Raw genomic sequence first — 19339 nt, 5'->3', positions numbered from 1 at the left:
AAGTCATTGTAATTAGTTACTGTCCATCTCTGGTAATTTGACATAGTTCCATAGTAACTTTTGCATTGTCCTATGAGGATTGACAAGAATGAAAATCCTCAAAATTGGGATTATTAGAACGGTTCAGAGGTGAAGTTCATACCAAACATTGAATGCTTAAAGGCATACTATTTAACTTTTCCCTCTTCGGTCCCCCTACAGGTTGTCTCACAACCTGAGCCAATGAGACAACCTGGAAAAGTTAAACAGTATGCCTTTAACTGTGGATTTCCACTGGATGCGGAACGTCTGCGGACCGGCTCCGCCGTCCGTCAATACCCACTCGGTCCGGATTTGTTGCGGCACGGCTGCGGCCATGACTGACAGCTGTAGTCACGAGGACCCACGAGATCTCGCAAATTCACGTAGAATAGAACCGCAAAACCAACAAGTTTGTTTCCATCCAGAGGAGTAGAGGGGAAACAACTCTGTGCTGTGTTTTCAAGGTGTAGTGCAGGGAAATATGATCCGCCGTGAGCACGGTGTATTTTACTTTGAAAATTAACCGGATTTTTATTTTGTTTCTGTGCTCGACTTCCTGTCCCGCACTATTTGCCGTGTGCTGAATTGCTGCGGAGCTCTCCGGCGTCCGTCAAAAATAGAAGCTCTGCGTATCTGCTGGGACGGAGTAGTGACGCAGACGTTCCGCAGTCAGTGGAAATACACACACTGACTTTAATGGAAACCTAATGACTCCGTTGACGTTCCAGAGCCGTTCCGGAGCCGTTACGCATCCAGTGAAAATTGCCGGTAAGACGTGGCTAATCAGCTTTCAGACATTAAAGTGGTCAGGGAAGCTAACTCATCTTCTGTTGTTGTGTCTGTTGTGTCTGTTCTGATCATTTGTAAGTAAGTAAAGTTTATTTCTAGAGCACATTTGAACACAGCTTAAGCTGACCAACGTGCTTTACAAAGAAGCGCCAAGGCGCTGATAAAATCATACAAATGTTCAAATTAAAATAAAAAGTAAAAAGAAAACACACACACAGAAAGGCATCCCAATCAACAACAACAGCAAGCAGCAATTTGTGCGCGTTGTCTCAGCTGAGTGCGGTTACCTTGGTGACAAAGTCCTGGTAACCTGGGTAGTAGGTGGTGACGATGGAGAAGATGTACCAGTCGTACTCCTCCATGATGTTTAGCATGACTGACGCCTGCTGCTCGATGGAGGGGCCGAACTGAAAGAACATGGAGTCGTCATCCTGGAAGTGACAAGAGAGACGGACGCACAGAGGAACAAAGAGACAGAGTGTAAGTGGTTACGTAACAACTGCTGGCCTCCACTTCCATTTAGTTGGCTTTACACACAGAGGAGAACAGATACGGCGGTGGTTTTGTAACATTATTGGTGGGAACATTAATTTAGCTGACTTTATTCTCTCGCTCACGGAGGAGAAAGGCGAGAGGACACCAGTGGGCTTGTAATGATACCGGTCATGAGTTTCATTAGTTGCCTTTATGACTCCTTTAATGAGTTTGTGCACGGGGGGCAGCTGGAGCAAATTCTGGGGACTCGAAGCCGCTGTCCTTAATCTCGTTGATCATTTTCGCCAATTTGTTTTATTACCGTGCTGGAACAATGCAATTCCAAAGTAACCTGCAAGGTGCTAGATATTAATGATACCGATTGTCCTAGAAATAGCGCACACACACACACACACACACACACACACACACACACACACACACACACACACAGCTACTCTGGACACGCTGTACATAAAACATTCACCAACTCTGTTAGCAGTAGCCCTTCCCTTGGAGAGGCTGAAACTAAATATGAGAGATACAGAAGGTACAACAAACCAACCGGCAGTGCAGTCGGAGACAGACACTTCAACAAACATCACTCACAGACTGACATCTAAGCCTTTGCGACCAGTGTTGAAATGGAATATTGAGCTGGACAGAAGAAGAGGAGGAGGTGAGAAATGCTAGTCTAGACGAGACTCAGCAGCTCTGCGACATGTCTGTGAGCCCAACTCCTGTATGCACAATGCACAAAGTTCATCTTCTTGGATATTCATGCTTCTAAAAGTGGCCAATGAAATGAATGAGAGTGATTTTGTTGTGCGTTTCGACTGTGTGCACTGAATGTGGGTAAAGTCAGTTGTACAGCAGTCTGGATTGACAACAGTTCATTTACAAATCAGTTCGTACCGGGACACAACAGCAACTTTCGATGCCAGTGAGCTACACGCTGAAAATGCCAAGTTTTGAGACAATTTGGATTGTGCAACAAGTGCAGGCCTGCTTGATTCTTTCAGGGAATGATTGTAAAGATTTACAAATAATATGTTTACGGCATTTACTCTCTAACTGGGACGTTTTGGGACCAATTGGTGGGATTGTTGTGTGGACGAAGCTTACGTTACTGTACTGTGTCAACAGTCAACTTCATTTAACATTGTACGTGGCGTTTTCTTTTGCGGGGTGCAAATGTTCCACCGGAACAAGTTCCATCCCGAGACTATTTTGCAGAGCCACAGTCACTGCGCCCGGAGCTTAGAGCCGCCCAAGACGATTGTGATTGGTTTAAAAAATAAAAAAGGCAAAAAACCCAGAGCTTCTTTTATTCTCCTATCCTGGAGCGTATGTGTGGAGGGGCAGACCTTACTCCACAGCGCTGTGGAGATAGGTCTGGCAATGTGAGACTAGGCAGGCAGGGTGTTGAAATCGCTCTGGCTCCTTAGGGCTCTCTCTTCTGTGCTTCAGTCAACATCAAAGGCTAACCTGCCCCTCCCAGGGGATGCACATGGGTTGATCCGCTACCTTATTTCTGCATTAATGAGATCAGGGTTATACCATTGAGGTGGCATGTTGAGAGCTACAGTGCACATGTTGCAAAAGCCGAACTCTCTTTCAAATTACGTGCTGCATCCGTGAGGTTGCCATTATCACCCTGTGCCATGTGAAATATGGAACAAGTGCATCTAATGCTGCAGAGGCTGTTTCGAAATCATGAAATAATGATGCACAGGCTGACGTTGTACTCATGTTTCTCTCCACTAACTGTAACCCATTTGTTCCTCAACTTTCGATCTCTTCTCTGCCTTCTTTTTCTCTTACCCTTCATCCATCTCTATCTATCTATCTCTTCTCTCGCTCTGCCGTCCCATTCATACCAGTGGAATTACTGCCAGGGCACAGTTATAATTGAATTTCCAGATTCCTGCACTCCCGCTCTACCCTTTATCCTCTGTACAGCACCCTGTTTGCCACCCATGTCCGCTGGCTTCCTCTTTCTATCTCTCTCTTCTTAAGAGCAGTATTAATGCACTGTCCAACACACTCATTCAGGGTGCCAGAGGTCTGCAGAATTTTCATTAGCCTTTAAGAAAAATTAATGCTAAAAGAAGAGCACAACAGAAGCAGAAGCATGGAAAGAATGAGGGTGAGAGATATGGTAGAAAAAAAATCCCTGGTGGGAGAGCACGTTGAATGACAAGAAACCTTGGGTCAAATGAAGTGCTGCAAAACACCTCTCTTCATTTACAGCAACAATAATTAGGGCCCGGCCACATTATCGCCTTCTGTTGGCAGAAGGTGATCGATTAGTGAGTATTAAAATTCCCAAAGGGCCGGCGAGTCAGTCAGCCAGACGCAGGAAGCCAGCCAGCAAGGCTTTGAATAAGCTTCTGAGCCGGTCACTGTCCTCTCTGTGGATCCACGGCTGACGTCAGCGCTGGCTACTGTATACAGACAACAATACACTGCGCAGCACAATACAGCAGGATGAATGGCCAGTGGAGACAGGGGAGAGAGAGATGGAGAGATACGGCGAGAGATTAAACCCGTAGAGGAGGAAACCGATAAGAGAAAAACAGAGATAACTAAAGGGAGAGAAAAAGGAAGTAAGCACGTGATAATAAAAGATAGAGATGTACAAAAAGCAGCGAGGATGCAGCTGAGATTTGAAGCCTCCAAGGGACAGGGGCAGAGGACAATGTGGTGACAATGGGATGAATGGAGAGGAAGAGGGCAGGCTGGCAGACGGCTGTGATCCGGTACGGAGCGAGTGAGCAGTGAAGGGGCAGGAAGCCAGGAGCCGGTGAAGGAGCAGGGAAACGGAGGTGGAGGTGTGTGTGTGTGTGTGTGTGTGTGTGTGTGTGTGTGTGTGTGTGTGTGTGTGTGTGTGTGTGTGTGTGTGTGTGTGTGTGTGTCAGGCAGTCAGCCAGCCATTTAGGCAGGAGGAGGCTAAGCCTGAGTTGTTCAACCATAGAGGACTGATGCTGTCAGAGAGAGCGACGTGACACGTGTGCTCTCCTCTACGGGAAGCACGTGTGTGTGTGTGTGTGTGTGTGTGTGTGTGTGTGTGTGTGTGTGTGTGTGTGTGTGCGAGGTGGATAGAGACATGTCCATATCTATGTATGTTTCCGTGTGTGTGTGTGTGTGTGTGTGTGTGTGTGTGTGTGTGTGTGTGTAGTTGATGTCTGTATTGTGCCTCTTATTTTGCCTGTGTGCACCTGCATGTCTGTATTTGTGTAGGCGTGGCCTCACAAATACAAAATAGGGCTCTCTGCGTGTGTGTGTGTGTGTGTGTGTGTGTGTGTGTGTGTGTGTGTGTGTGTGTGTGTGTGTGTGTGTGTGTGTGTGTGTGTGTATTCCATGGTTGACAGGCCTTGGTCTGCCAGAGTTGCCTGCTCTGCCCCAGAGCTTCCAAATGAGTGCACTCAAACACTCCTTGAGCAGTTTTTTGACTCGAAGGGGAGAGAGAGTCAATAACTCAGGTATTTCAATTACACACACAGGGACACATCAGTGACTGCAAAAGAAATAGACCCACTTCCAATCTTGCTTTGTAATATTCACACACACACAAATTTGAATGGCTTTAAACAGACTCCGACATACACGCAAGCATGCACATACACGCATGCACGCACGCACGCACACACATACACACACACACACACACACACACACAGATGCATTCAAAAGCCACCGTCTCAAAAAGGCGCATTCAACACACAATACAAAACACAAAATGACAAATCACGACTGCAATCACAGACTAATACTAGGGTGCTGCTTTTGGACACACACAAGCACTCATACACACTTCTCACACACACACACACACACACACACACACACACACACACACACACACACACACACTTAACAGCATGATGAAACAGCACGACTCACACTGCTAAACTGCTAAGTGTATTGTACACTGATCACATAAAGCAAATATATACGGAACATGGTAATACGCTTTTATAGTTCAGGTGCATACACACATTTGCAGTACTATTCGCTGTGTTCTGTACATACTGTACTGAGTTCAAATGTTACCACAGGAAATACTACAGTTTGAGCTGCACAAACCATGTCTTTTCAGGACGACTGACAGCTGACAGTGTTTAAAGGCCTCGTTTACATCAAACTACACAATAACACCAGAGAATTTGTTATTTTCAGGTAATGTACTGTTCACGTCAGTTAGATGTTTTTACTGTTGTATTCGAGCACCCGGATATTAATATTTATATCAATATTTATTACGGGGTAAGTTTGTACTGATGTAATTAGGATTTCATTGTTTATATCTTTTTGTCGGTCTTGGTTTTGTAACATCTTGAGTTCTAAGTGTTCTATCTTTTACAGGTTATCCCTTGGATTGAATGTGTTTTGTAGATGCATGCATACTAAAGAGCCTCAGTGTTATTATAAACACATCACACATTTATTTTAGTTTTTACAGACTATCGAGCAACACTTCATTGACCTGTCAGATTTTTGAACAGGGTTCTGCAGCACGTTCAGGGTGACAGTGAGATTCACGAGCTAATGCGTGCTAACTACGCTAACAACAGATCAGATTTTTGGGGTTATATATAATGACTAGTTTGGATGGGTTATTATTCGGTTTGATTTAACTGACAGATGAAACATGGACATGTGTATTTATACACTACTGGTAGAGTTTCCATTCCACTCCATTATAGACAGAATACCAGCTGAGATCAGTTGCATTGTTTTTTTTAATCAGGGCAGCAGTTTTCAGATTACATTATGTGCTTACATAATTACAAAAGGGTTCTCCAATGTTTTCTCAGTTAGCCTTTTAAAATGATAGATTAGTAAACAGGATGGGCCTTTGGAACATTGGATGAATGGTTGCTGATAATGGGCGATGCAGATATTCCATTAAAGATCAGCCACTTCTTTGTAGAAACAGTCAAGAACCCTTTTGCAATTATGTAAACACATGATGTAATCTGAAAACTGCTGCCCTGATTAAAAAAACAATGCAACTGATCTCAGCTGGTACTCTTGGTCTATAATGGAGTGGAATGGATATTTCTAAGTGACCCCAAACTTTTGACCGGTATTGTATATACAAGTATGTGTATGTATACATAAATAAATAAGTGAAGAATTAAATTAATTGTATACAAGTAGAAAAAGGGGGTAGACCAGAAACATGTTTTTAACTTCTTTCTAGTCCTTTCTGAACATGGGAATCCCTATTTGAATCATTTACAATCGTTTTGAAAGATGTGTTTGCTGAGTACGTAGTTTTTGTTGGTTTTTCTTGCTTGTGCTGAAATGTACATCTTCTTATTTATCTTTTGTTTGTAAAATGTTCAAAATAAACTTAACTAAAAAAATAACTAAGCCTCTCTTCCTCCGGGCAGCTGCCTCTGTCTCACCTGGGTCCGGTTCCAGAGATGCTTGTACTGGAGAACAGCGCTCACTCTGCACACGGATTAAAGGAGAGTTCCGGTTGATTTCAACACGTAGCTCTGTTGACTGTGTAAATTTGGAGTGCTGTCAGTAGCGAGAAAAACGGAAACAATCGGTGCTGCCTACACCGTGTTGTCCTCTTGTTACAGTTAGCACCCAGGAGACTGAAACAGGGCAGGTTTTAAACGTGCTTTTAGCCTCTTAACATGTTCTAAATGTCATTACAAGTGCCAACCCATGTGAAGTGATTCCTTCCGAGTGAACACAGTGAATCTGACTGCAGGAGATGTAAAAGAAATTCAATAATTCAGCTCTGTTTAGTTCCGGTGTTTAGGCAGCAAGACGAGTGCTTAGGGACCGTCTACAAACTACAACACCGAAAAGAGATACAAAAATATTTATTAATTTAATGATTAAATAATGTTATAGTTAATAGTTAGTTATAGTGTCTCCAAACTTACCTCAATTATAAATTGGCTCCTGCTAGTTGTACTTCAGCACTTGCTTTAAAAAAAATAAGCATATGCCTATTTTTGAAAATATTTTTGTATCTCTTTTCAGTGTTTTCAGGGTGCGTTTGCTAGTTTTAGTTTAGTTTTCAGTTTATCAGAATGATCAAGTTTGAGTTTGAGCTACATGTACAGTAGATACCATATAGGTATTTCTTCTTTGTGAGGATGAAGTCAGACAGTAACAGTGTGAGTGGAAGAGAGACAAAGAATGAGATGGCAAGGTAGAGCAAGCCAGAGAGAGATGATGGTGGAGTCTGTTGCTGGGAGGTTTTTGGCAATGCATATTTCTATCCTGCCTATAAAGGCTGCTTTGAACTTGAGCTGATGGGGGGGGGGTTGCTATTGACTGCTGCAGCACTGCCTGATGGGAAGAGAAGCCAGAGAGAGAGAGTGGGAGAGAGAGAGACAGAGAGAGAGAGAGAGAGAGAGAGAGAGAGATAGTGGGAGAGAGAGAGAGACAGAGATAGAGAAAAAGCAATGGAGGGATGAAAAAAGAGAGAGCTGGAGTGGGAGGTGAGGCAGGAGGAAGGGGGGGGTGGAACAGCTGGTCTTCACTTGAATATAGTGAATTTAAAAGACAGTGGGCAGTAGATATAAACTCAGCACAGCCACAGGCATTCATACACACACACACACACTCGTTTCAAATAAAGCCTGTGAGCACAAGCCGCCATCACCACGTGCACTGAAATTACATATTGATGACAAGCCCTCCCCTTTGCTCCCCGTCATTTCTCTTTGTCCCTCTCTCGCCCCACACACACACACACACACACACACACACACACACACACCATCTCTACCTCAATTAAACCTCCCCTCACTCCCCCCTCTACTTCACTCTTCTCGTGCCTCATCATCACATTTCTTATCATGGAAGCCTACTTATCTTTAATCAAACACATACAAGCTTAATTAGCTTGCACATTTGTCAGACCGTCATCTAATTAACAGTGACCTTATTTTAAGTACTTTCTGAACCTTAATTAAAAAACCACAGGTCTTCATTAGTATATTTGACTCATTTTGCCTCAACATGATTTTGATTGCAATGTGGCTACGCAGTCACAGCCTCAGTACCCATCCAGGGGTTTAAAGAATGAAGAGACACAAAACTCCAAAAAGTCCAAAAGAAACTGGAAGGAAATTAAAAAGATAGAGGGGATGTTTTGTTTCATATTTTGACGCAATCACACGTTAATGCCACTTAACACACACACACACACACACACACACACACACACACACACACACACACACACACACACACAAATGCACAGATCGTTTCTCTCTGGCCCATTTCTGCTCTAAGTTTAGCAGACGACTCACCCAGGGGCCTCAGCAGTCTGATGCTTTTCCTGCTGCTGCTCTTGTTTGTCCCCTGGTCCTTGTGGAACGGTAATAGTTCTTTCTCTGAGTGTGTGTCTGCGAGTGTGTCTCGTAAAGTTAGGCCAAGGAGACTAAATAGGGTGGCTGGAGGGAAGCCTGAGTCTACAAAATATATGGACATCGTCTGGCTTTTATATCTGTGTACTTGTCTGTGGAAATGTATGGCTGGGTGAGGCTGAGTGATGAATAACAAGGTGGAAAAGGAATGGTAACCTATGTTCCACAACATTTTGTAGGGTTAGGTTTATGCAAGGTTTAGTCTCGCATTGCCAGACCTTCCTCCACAGCGCTGCGAAGGAGGGTCTGGCTAATCCACACAACATTCCGGGATGGGAGAACAACGTGCTCTGGTTTATTGGCATTTCTTTAAACCAATCACAATCGTCATGGGCGGCACTAAACACGGAGCAATGACGCTTCTTCAAAATAGCCTCGGGAAGGAACTTGTTTTGGTGGAACATGTGTACGTTCAAAAGATGTGCAACAGAAAACTCAGATTGGACAGATAGTCCAGCTAGCTGTCTGGATTGACCCTGCAGAGATCTGAGGAGCAGTTAACCATAGTCTTCCACAGGAGTTTAGAACGCCAAGACAAAAAAAGAGGAAGGTAATGGACACCCGGCCGAAATGATAGACATTCGGCGGAATTTCCGGCAGAACCTGAACCATCCCAGAAGTGGAATGTCGTAGATATAGACAATGCAAGGTTATGCATATTTGCATATTTTAGTGCATATTGTAGATTATATATATATATATATATATATATATATACATACATATATACATACATATACATACACACAGTAGCAGGGCTCTTGTTTTGAAATTAATCAGATGGAAATATTAAAAAGCCAGCCAGAGACAACGTTGTCAAATATCTAATGGAGCTAGCGTTAGCTTGATTAGCTAGCCAACTACAGCTGATGAAATCTTCCAGCTAGGGTGTTATCTCAGCTGACAAAATCAATATTGGTCGACTAGAAATCAATGATCTGTTGTTTTAAAAAAAAATCTGCCACCGTTATCACTGTAAGCTGCCGTGTGAGAACGAAAAGCTTGACATGCATAGAGAGAGCAACTGAGGCTGGCTGGGCTTAGCTAACGGCCAATTACTTTGTTGCTCTCATATTTTGCACAGCCAAAAAGTAGACAGACTCGTATAGGATACAACTCACAACCTCCATTTTTCCTTATGTTTGGAAAAGACTGGAGAATTCAGTTGGACTAATCATTAAATCCAGAGAATAATGTGACCTGCTGCCTCTCCAAACTCTAAAAAAATAGTTCTTTTAGATGACAGAATGAAGCAACAGGTGCAGAATAGGGTTATGTTACTGTCTCAATTAAAGCGTATTTCTCGCCAAAATGCAACCTAGGGTGTTTTTGTGAATGAACCCGAGTCAAACTTTTGTTTAAAAGCATATTTAGGACGGAAACGCCACTTTTAAGATTAACCGTATTTTCGTTTTTCGGTCAAATGGCCTTTTGAATGGGAGAGCTAGGGGCACTACTATGATAGCATCAAAATAGCTATTTCTAAAACACTAAGAAGGCTCGACACAACATGAGACTTTGCTCCAAGTCTCACCAGGGACTCTACACATGAACTCAGCATTGAGAACATTGTTTGTGTCCACAGAGTTTACTAAAAAAAGGTTTTGAACAACTCACTTTAGCAGTTGTTGTTTACACTATCCGCCATTTTCCCAGTCAAAAAGAGTCGATCTCCGAATGTGAATGAACGGACTCCATAGGAGGAAATGTCATTCTTATATGAGGCTCCTTTTTCAACTACAAGGTCAATATTGTGTTTCACTAAGGACAAAACAACGAATAATCCGTGCATTTATATGGAACTAAGCTTTAGGAGCTCTCCATCTTTACTCTCCTCCCCGTTACGTTGCATTCAGAGATCGACTCTTTTTGACTGGCGAGATGGTAGCGACCGGAAACACCAACTGCTAAAGTGAGTTGTTCAAAACCTTTTTTAGTAAACTCTGTGAACACAAACAATGTTCTCAATGCTGAGTTCATGTGTAGAGTCCCTGGTGAGACTTGGAGCAAAGTCTCATGTTGAGTCGAGCCTTCTTAGTGTTTTAAAAATAGCTATTTTGAGGCTAGCATCAAAGTGCCCCTAGCTCTCCCATTCAAAGGCCATTTGACCGAAAAACGAAAATACGGTCAATCTTAAAAGTGGCGCTTCCGTCCTAATTATGCTTTTAAATGAAAGTTTGACTCGGGTACATTCACAAAAAGACCCTAGGTTGCATTTTGGCGCGAGTTACACTTTAAGCAGAGAACCGTCAAACATCTAGTGCACACGTGTCAAACTCAAGGTCCGCGGGCCAAATCCGGTCCCTCGCAGATTTTGATCCAGCCCGCATATCAATTTAGGTTCACAATAAATTTCGGCCCACCTAGTTTTCGTCACTTTTGCCGATGCTTTTGGCGCTTTTTAAGTTGTTTTTGTTGTTTTTTTCGACCTTTTTTCCTATGATGGCTAAGGAACTTTTTTGCTGACTTTTTTAGGGCTTTATGTCGACCAAACTGTAAGGGAGAAGACTTTATAAGACATGCAATAATACAGTCAAAGATATTTGACTTTTTCAAAATAAAAGCATGTCAATAAACTCTAAATGTCTGGCCCTTGATGTGATTCTTATTTTCCAACGTGGCCCTTAGTGAAACTGAGTTTGACACTACTGATCTAGTGTTAAACCTGTTTGAAATAATGTCCGCCAATTCATCCACAGCCACACCACAAGTTTTTAGAGATTTGTCTCAAAGAAGAGCCCCACAGTGCTAATGCAGGACAACCTTCGTAACCCCAAACTTTCAAATACGCAACTCTCACAAAGAGGTTTAAAATGTTCCCCAGTAAAGAGGGAGGATAAGTCATGCGGTCGGGAGTGAAAGTGGCGACAGTGAAGACGCTGAGGTTCAGGAGGACCACAGAGCGTCCCAGGGCGGCTGTAAAGTGGTTTAGGGAGTCAGGGAGGTGAGCACGCTTCTCTAGTCAGACATCTTTCTCCCTGTCCCTTGCTCCAAGCGGAGGGGGAGGAGGGGAGAGGTGGCGGCGGGAAAAGAGAGAGAGAAGTAGCAGGGAGGGAATGAGGAAATGAGGGAGGGAGGGGGGGCAGTAAGGTCCAGATGAGGGATGTTATTAATCCATTTATTCCCTCTCCACTCTCTCCGTCTGTCTTCTGCTATCGCTTCCACTCCTGTCATATCTACTGATTTCAATCTTCCACTATGGCTTGCCCTCAAGTCTCGGCTCTCCATCTCTCCGCCTAATATCCCCCTCTCTCCCTCCTTCACTCCCGTCTTCCCTCCCGCTCGCCTTCTTTCCTCCTTCCTCCTTTTCCATTCTTTTGACAACCTCTTTAACTTTTTCCATCCTCCACGGCTAAGTCTCTCTCTCTCCTTCTGTTGCATTCTCCCTCCCTCCCTCTCTCTCTCTCCCTCCCTCCCTCTCTCTCTCCCTCCCTCCCTCTCTTCACATATCATCAGCATCCCAGGGTGCACCTGGGCTGTGCTGTCAGTTGTAGGCCCAAAGCCATCATCATGCTGGGGCTGTTTCTCGCCACTTCACACTATGAAAACTGAATGTTCCCTCACAAAACACATACGTTCTCATCTCAACTGAATCCAGTACCTTCACCTCACCCCCTATTTTACAGTTCATCTACGATGCATTGGTACACGCAACAAAGTGAGGGCCGAGGTCAACATTTACCCTTAAAAAACTGTCTTCAGCCTATAGAAGAGAGGGAAACTTGAAACCACCCGATATCAGAGGAAAGAGACAGAGCGAGGAGGAGGAGGAGAGTGCGAGAGGCGAGTAGAGAGCAAAGGGAAATAGAGTGAGAGTACAGTTGATATGTGCTTCTGTGTTCTTTTCCTGGCAACACGATAAAGGCTCGCTCTCAGTCACTGTCAGCGGCGAGACCACCCTTTCTATCTCCGTTCTCCCTCCTCCTCCACCCCCTCCTTGCCTCTACAATTCCATCCCTTCCCAAAGCAAAGACTATACCCTCTCTATCTCCCTCCTCTTTTATCTCCACCGCTCTCCCGCCCCCCCCATCCCCTGCATTTTACATTTACATTTCAGGCATTTAGCCGGCGCTTTCATCCACAGCGACTTAACAAGTGCGACTGCGGAATACGCCCCGAGTCCTCGTTCCCCGACACCTCAGGAAGCATGGGGTGCAGAGGTCGACGACGCAGCGGCTCGATGACAAATGGAACAAACGCTCTGTATGACTGGAATGACTGGACTGAAAGAAAGAAATGACTAGGAGGCACGTGCTAATTTATAAGGTCTTGGGTTGATGTCAGACAGACGACCAGTTACGTATGGTCAGAACAGCCTATGGATCTGAAAGTTATCATCCCTTAAATCATATATAAGCAGTGGTGTAGTCTAATGTATTGCATGTATTGTAATGTAGTGGGTATACTGTACTGTATATGTATGGGCCTATATATATATATATATATATATATATATGGGCCAGAATGGGCCTTTAGCGGGGAAATTTAGAGCGTCAAAGACTTTCTTCTTGCATTTCTTGCATTCTGACACACTTTGATGCACCAATTTACGGCGGTAATCCCTTTATTTAGCCTATGCAAAGAAAAAAACACAGATGACAATTCAAAATATATCAAAATTATAATGGAAAGTATGTTGTTAGGTGCCATTGCATATTTTTAAGTGGGTATATGGAAATCCTGGAGCTTTCTTAGCGGGTATACTGTGTATACCTGCGTATCACGTACGACTACACCACTGTATATAAGTCCGTAAATTGTGTCCAAGGTTGAAATTGCAGGCTAGTAAATGCTCTGTTTTTGGTTCACTTCCTGTGTTTGGGTCAGATTGGGTTCTCACCTGAAGTGAACCGAACTCTAGTTCACTTGGAAGCGAACTGAGACCCCCAATTTTAAGCGGACCAGAGTTTGCATGTTTAGTCCGCACCAGATTTTTGGATAAGCTTTCACACGGCCCCAAACAAAACGGATTATCAGACCAAAGGCTCCAGGGCTCTTTTTAAACGGACCAAACTAGGTAGGAGTGAAAGCAAACCTTATATGTGTTCCATCTCTCATCTCTGATTCACACAGACCACCCCGTCTCCGTCTCTACTACCCCATCCCTCACTTGTTAGGCTCCCCCACTGAGGACTCCTTTCATACACTGTGATGAAAATTCTAATTCAAATCTGCTTTATTGGCGCGACACTGGCAGGGGGGGGTGGTCTCCACAACGGAACATGTTAGAAGACGGGCTAAGACAATAAGCCAATCTGTATGCTCTTCGTCTCCTACCTCACTCGTTCCAGTCTCCCCCCCCCCCGGCTAACTAACCCTGTTTTTGCTGCCTAAAGCCGCGCACAAGCACTTAAAACCCTTTTCTCCTCTGCACGCCGCCCTCCCTCCTTTTCCCAGTCTCTTAAGATGCTAACGTGTAGAGACACTCCCTCAGTATGTCACCATCACATGCTTTCTCAGTGTGCACTTGCAGTTACCTGTGTGTGTGTGTGTGTGTGTGTGTGTGTGTGTGTGTGTGTGTGTGTGGGTGTGTGCGTGCGTGCGTGCGTTCGTGTACACCGATGTGTGTTTGTCCTCATTAAAGAAAAAAAGTGGAGCCAGTGAAGGTTTAAAAAAAAGACAAGAGAGCGGAGAGCCAGAGTTGACTGTACCAGAGATGTGAGAGGTTGTTTAGCTTTAGGCCAGGTGGAGTCAAAACCTGCCCGCTGGACTCGTGAATACTTCCGCCATTTACAGACTGTATCGTTCATAATCCTGTGATTCATTCACTTCCTCGGCATCCTTCCATCTCTGTCTCTCATCACATTTGTTTTATTGGCATGATCATTATTCAAGTTAAAACCCATTTTTGACGCTATTCACGTTCTGCATTTTTTTTTCAGCAATAGCCATTCAATGTATTTACATGCTGTTCTCTTTATATAGTATTTTTTTTTATCGTTAGCGGCGGAGTCTGCCATTAAGGAACTACATCTACTGCAGACTTTTGCGACTTTTGCAGCTTAAGCCTTTAAGCATGATATCACGTATATAACCACCAAGTGCATATTTTAGATAACTCTCAAGACAGTTACAGGTCTCTTGTTTTGAAATGAATCAGTTGGAAACTAGTCTATATCCACGATTCTACCGGATTTCACTCTTTTCAGCCGGATGTCCGTTACTTTCCGTTTTCTTTGTGTTGGCATTTTAAACTCCGGTGGATTTGTGAGGACTATGGTTAACTGCTCCTCAGATCTCTGCAGGGTAAATCCAGACAGCTAGCTAGACTATCTGTCCAATCGGAGTTTTCTGTTGCACGACTAAAACTACTTTTATAGAATAGAATAGAATACACTTTATTGTCCCAGAGGGGAAATTTGTCGTGGACATAGTGCTACAATCTGTTGCTTCACAACATAAACGACAAAAAACATTCTCAGATTAACATAAAATGAAATACAAATACAATACAATAAGATAAAATCAACATGAAAGTGAGATCAGCACAGCGTCCTAAGACACAAAGAAGAACACACATGACAGCACGGACGACACAACATCCTAAGAGTGAACTGTAATAATTAAAGTGTGAGGTGCAAAAAGTGCTGGTGTATTTACTGCACCCCTGCTGTGCTGGGCTGAGACTTACTATTGGAGTTCAGCAGCTTGATGGAAGTTGGAATAAACGATAACTTTAGTCTGTTTGTTTTACATCTTGGCACACGGAATCTCCTCTTTGAACGTACACACGTTCCACCAAAACAAGTTCCCTCCCGAGCTATTTAGCAGCGGCACCGTGGCTCTGCTCGGTGCTTAATGCGGCCCATGGCGATTGGGATTGGTTTAAAGAAATGCCAATAAACCAGAGCACGTTTCTCTCCCATCCCGGAATGCTGTGTGGACTCGCCAGACCTTCCTCTGCAGCGCTGTGGAGGAAGGTCTGGCAATGCGAGACTAGTTGGAAACACACAACAAAAAAAACAAAAAACAACAACAACAACAGGACTCAAATTTCCTTCACACATATGACAGATTCCCAGGAAACCATGCCGCATGTGATCTTACTCACTGATATCATACTCACTATTCTCTCTTTCCTCTTCTAACGTTACTGCTAATGCAAACCAAACTTTTCCTACTGCTGCTGCAGTCACAATAATGAAGCAGTTCTGCTGTGTGGACAACTACTCGCATATTAAAACGACGCAGGTTTGTTTGGCTGCGCTGTAAACAGGTTCACCATTTGCTCCTCTGCTGAAAAAAAAAAAAAAATGAAACTGTATGAAAATACAAGACTATATGATAAAACGATGAGATCTAGTTTAACAATGGAATGGTAATGTGTTGTTCTGCTGGTTTTTCTTCAGGCGACAGGTGACATGCTGACATGTTTTGCTATTTCCATTTCAGTTTTGTTTCCCCAAGTAAATATTGTGAGTGTGTTGAATTATTTTGGGTTTGATTTTGTTTTAAAAAAAGAAAAGAAAGAAGACTTTGTTCTTTTGCCTTTATACATGCTGCAGTGTAGCAAGAAGTGCTTCAACCTTGTCAGAACTGACACAGTTGTTTTTTTTCTCCGAGTTGTTCACCCCTGTCAACAGCCTGGTTATGGTCACTCAGTCTATATTTAATTCATGTCTTTCTGCATTTTTTGGGTCGCTCACAGAGCCCAGATATTCGGCCACTTGGTATTGTCGCGTTATTATGGATCCCACGTAACTTCTAGGAAAGGCCCGCCCTACGAAGCAGTTTGATTGGTTGCGGTTAGACATTGACCTTGAGTGGTTAAGGTTAGGTTAGCCGATTGGTCAGGGGATAGGACCTGAACAAATCGGGTAACGTTACCTTGCGTAACGCCTGGCCAATAGTAGTGTGTGAATGCTATTGAAGGGCGGGCCTTTCCTAGAAGTTGCGTGGGTTCCATAATAACGCAATATTGTCGGGTCATTGCTAAATAGCAATAACGTTTTTGTAGTAGATATCCAATAGTTGACATACTTTTCTTTTTCTTCTCCACGTTATGGGCCCTATCTTGCACCCGGCGCAGCACGGCGCAAAGCCTGACGCAAGTGTCATTTGCTAGTTTAAGACCGACGCAGTTGTCAGTTTCCCGTCCAGCGCCCGCGTCGTTTAAATAGAAAATGCACCTGCGCCCATCTGTGGCCCATGGGCGTGCTGGTCTTACAGGGAGGTGTGTTCAGGTGCATTCTTGGCGTATTGCTATCTTGAGGCAGCGGGAAGTGATCGCACCATTGACCAACAAAAAACTGGTCTAAAGTCAATAACCCAGCATTTCATTGCGCATTAGTAAAATGCGCCTAGCGTGCACACACTATGATTGTTACACACACATAGGGGAGCGCAGCAGCACACAAACATGCAAAAGATTACAAATAAAAATATTACGGTGCAAATCCTCATCCTCATCATAACAGCAATGCTCCAAGGTCCAAACGCGCCTGGCTTTTAAAGGGAATGGGAGATGATCTCTGATTGGTTTATTGCATGTTACGCCCAAAACACACCTCTGATTAATGAACGCACTAAGTACAACCCTTTTGAACCATGCGCCCGGCGCACAGACAATTTTTTCCACCGTCAAACTAGCAAAAGTGGATTTGGACACGCCCTAAACGCACCTGCACCAATGCGCTTCACGCCGTGCGCTTAGATCGTTAAAATAGGGCCCTATATTATATAATGTACTGTGCTCTATTATGCATGTAGACACTGCAGATGCATGTTTTGTACAGGGCTTTATGTTGTGCAATGCATGCATGCGCATATGCAAAAAGGGGTTACTTCTGGGTGTTTTTTTCCCCCCTCTGCAGACACTGTTAGATGTCAGTATACAGCATGTGTGCCAGCGTGTAGATTACCATACAGTAAGTGCTTTGGTGCATGCGCAACTATCTGCATATTAAGTCTGTATGTCTGTGGATCTGCAGAGACTGGGAGATACATGTATCTGTTATCTATTTTGAATTTTGTATGTTTTTGTTTTTGTTTTAGACTCGGCCCTTCTCTAAGGGTGGTGGGGTAAGAGGGAGGGATTTGGAGAGAACGGTTAAGAGAAACATTCTGCAGAGTGGTCACAGCATGATGCGATACAGTCCTTGTGGTGTATTTAAGTGAACTGTTGCATGCATCCACATGTGGATATACTAAAGAGAAACCTCGATTAAGTCACAATAAAAGCTGCTAAAGGGACTACAGAGGTTAGATTTAGCCACAGGCTACAATCTTGTCTATTTACATACATGTTCATTAATATGCACTGTCCCGTTGAAATAAATGAATCACAATCTCAAGTAAATGATGTAACTGTACTTTCTTCTTCTGACATTTGCCACATTTGTCTCTTCGCTCCTCTCTCTCTCTTACAAACACACACTCTAAGACACACTTGTGGCCCGTCTTCCCTCTCCCTCTGCGTGCTGTCGTGACAGGCGTCCTCTGTGGCTGCCAAAGCCTTTTAACCACAACAATATCTAAATGGCACACAATGGCCCATTACAGTCATCAAGCCGTTAAACCAGCAACCTTCTGCCTGGCAATTAGGAATATTTCACTCACCCTCCCACCCCTGCGCGTGCGCACACACACGCGCGCACAGACACACACACACACACACACACACACACACACAATCCATTATTCTCTTCCTGTCCTCATCCACATGCTCCCTCTCTCTTTCATCTCTTCCTCTGCTTCCGTTTCACCACTCCTCTCACCCTCGCTTTTGCACGTGCACACTCTCACTCACGTGCACTACACCTCACACCAATCCACTCTCTTTCTCCACCCCCCTGGATTTATCTCTGTCGCCACAATCACCCTACAACAGCGGCACACAATCCGTGTCACGATCGATTAACAGATTTCACACCGCTGGACACGGCGTTTACAAAGAACCTGATGAAATGAAAAGGAAGGAGCGGGCCGAGATAATAAGGAGAACAGAAAGAAATGGTTTAGCGTGTGCTGGGTCAATAGTAAGTGGATCGCCACATACTGTAAGCACATCAGACCTGCAGAGGTACTACAGGACATGAATGTGAGGGAAGAGAAACATGTTTGGAAATAAAAACAGAGCCTACAGTGGAACGGCTTTGGCAACGACGCCCATCTGTCACGCCAATAAAGCTCACCTTTGAACCTTTGAACTGAGGGTGAAGAGAAAAGGGGATGGGAACAGCAGGACCTAGGAAAGACTGGCTGACAAACTGCTCAGATTCATAATTTGTTCCCCCTGAATAATAAGCATAGTGGAGAGAAGATTATTTTCTTAATTGGGGATTTTCTACTAGCTCAGACAGTGTGTACTTTGCTTGGGTATTTCCATTAAATGCTTCTTTATTCCACTACATTTCAGAGAGGCATTTAGTAATTTCTACTCCACTACATTTATTTGAGAAATGTCACCAGTCACTTTTCGATTCACATTTTGAATCCAAAAGATACGACTAGTTTATAAAATATGATGCCTTGTTACAGCTGCAACTACCCAACAGGCTATCAAGTAGTTAAAATGAGCTCCACCTCGATCCTCCACCTACCACATGCTGATACATCTTTACTTAACTTTGGCATCACTTTATTACAGGTCTGCAATTTCCTAGTCTGTATCCACGACGTTCCACTTCCGGGATTGCTCCGGTGCC

At 43.8% G+C, this 19339-nt stretch overlaps 1 protein-coding gene across 1 annotated transcript in view; it reads right to left on the bottom strand.

Moving 5' to 3' along the window:
- The window catches only part of grin2ba (glutamate receptor, ionotropic, N-methyl D-aspartate 2B, genome duplicate a), a 135099-nt gene that overhangs the window by 63057 nt on the left and 52703 nt on the right, over positions 1-19339 (bottom strand). The window contains 1 exon segment of the mRNA XM_078270456.1: positions 1098-1241. Within this exon segment, the coding sequence (XP_078126582.1) occupies positions 1098-1241 (144 nt within the window).

This window comes from Sander vitreus, chromosome 15, assembly GCF_031162955.1.
Source record: "Sander vitreus isolate 19-12246 chromosome 15, sanVit1, whole genome shotgun sequence".
NCBI classification, from domain to species: domain Eukaryota; kingdom Metazoa; phylum Chordata; class Actinopteri; order Perciformes; family Percidae; genus Sander; species Sander vitreus.
The sequence above is the reverse complement of the archived record's forward strand: the minus strand, read 5'-3'. Positions and strand labels throughout refer to the sequence as shown.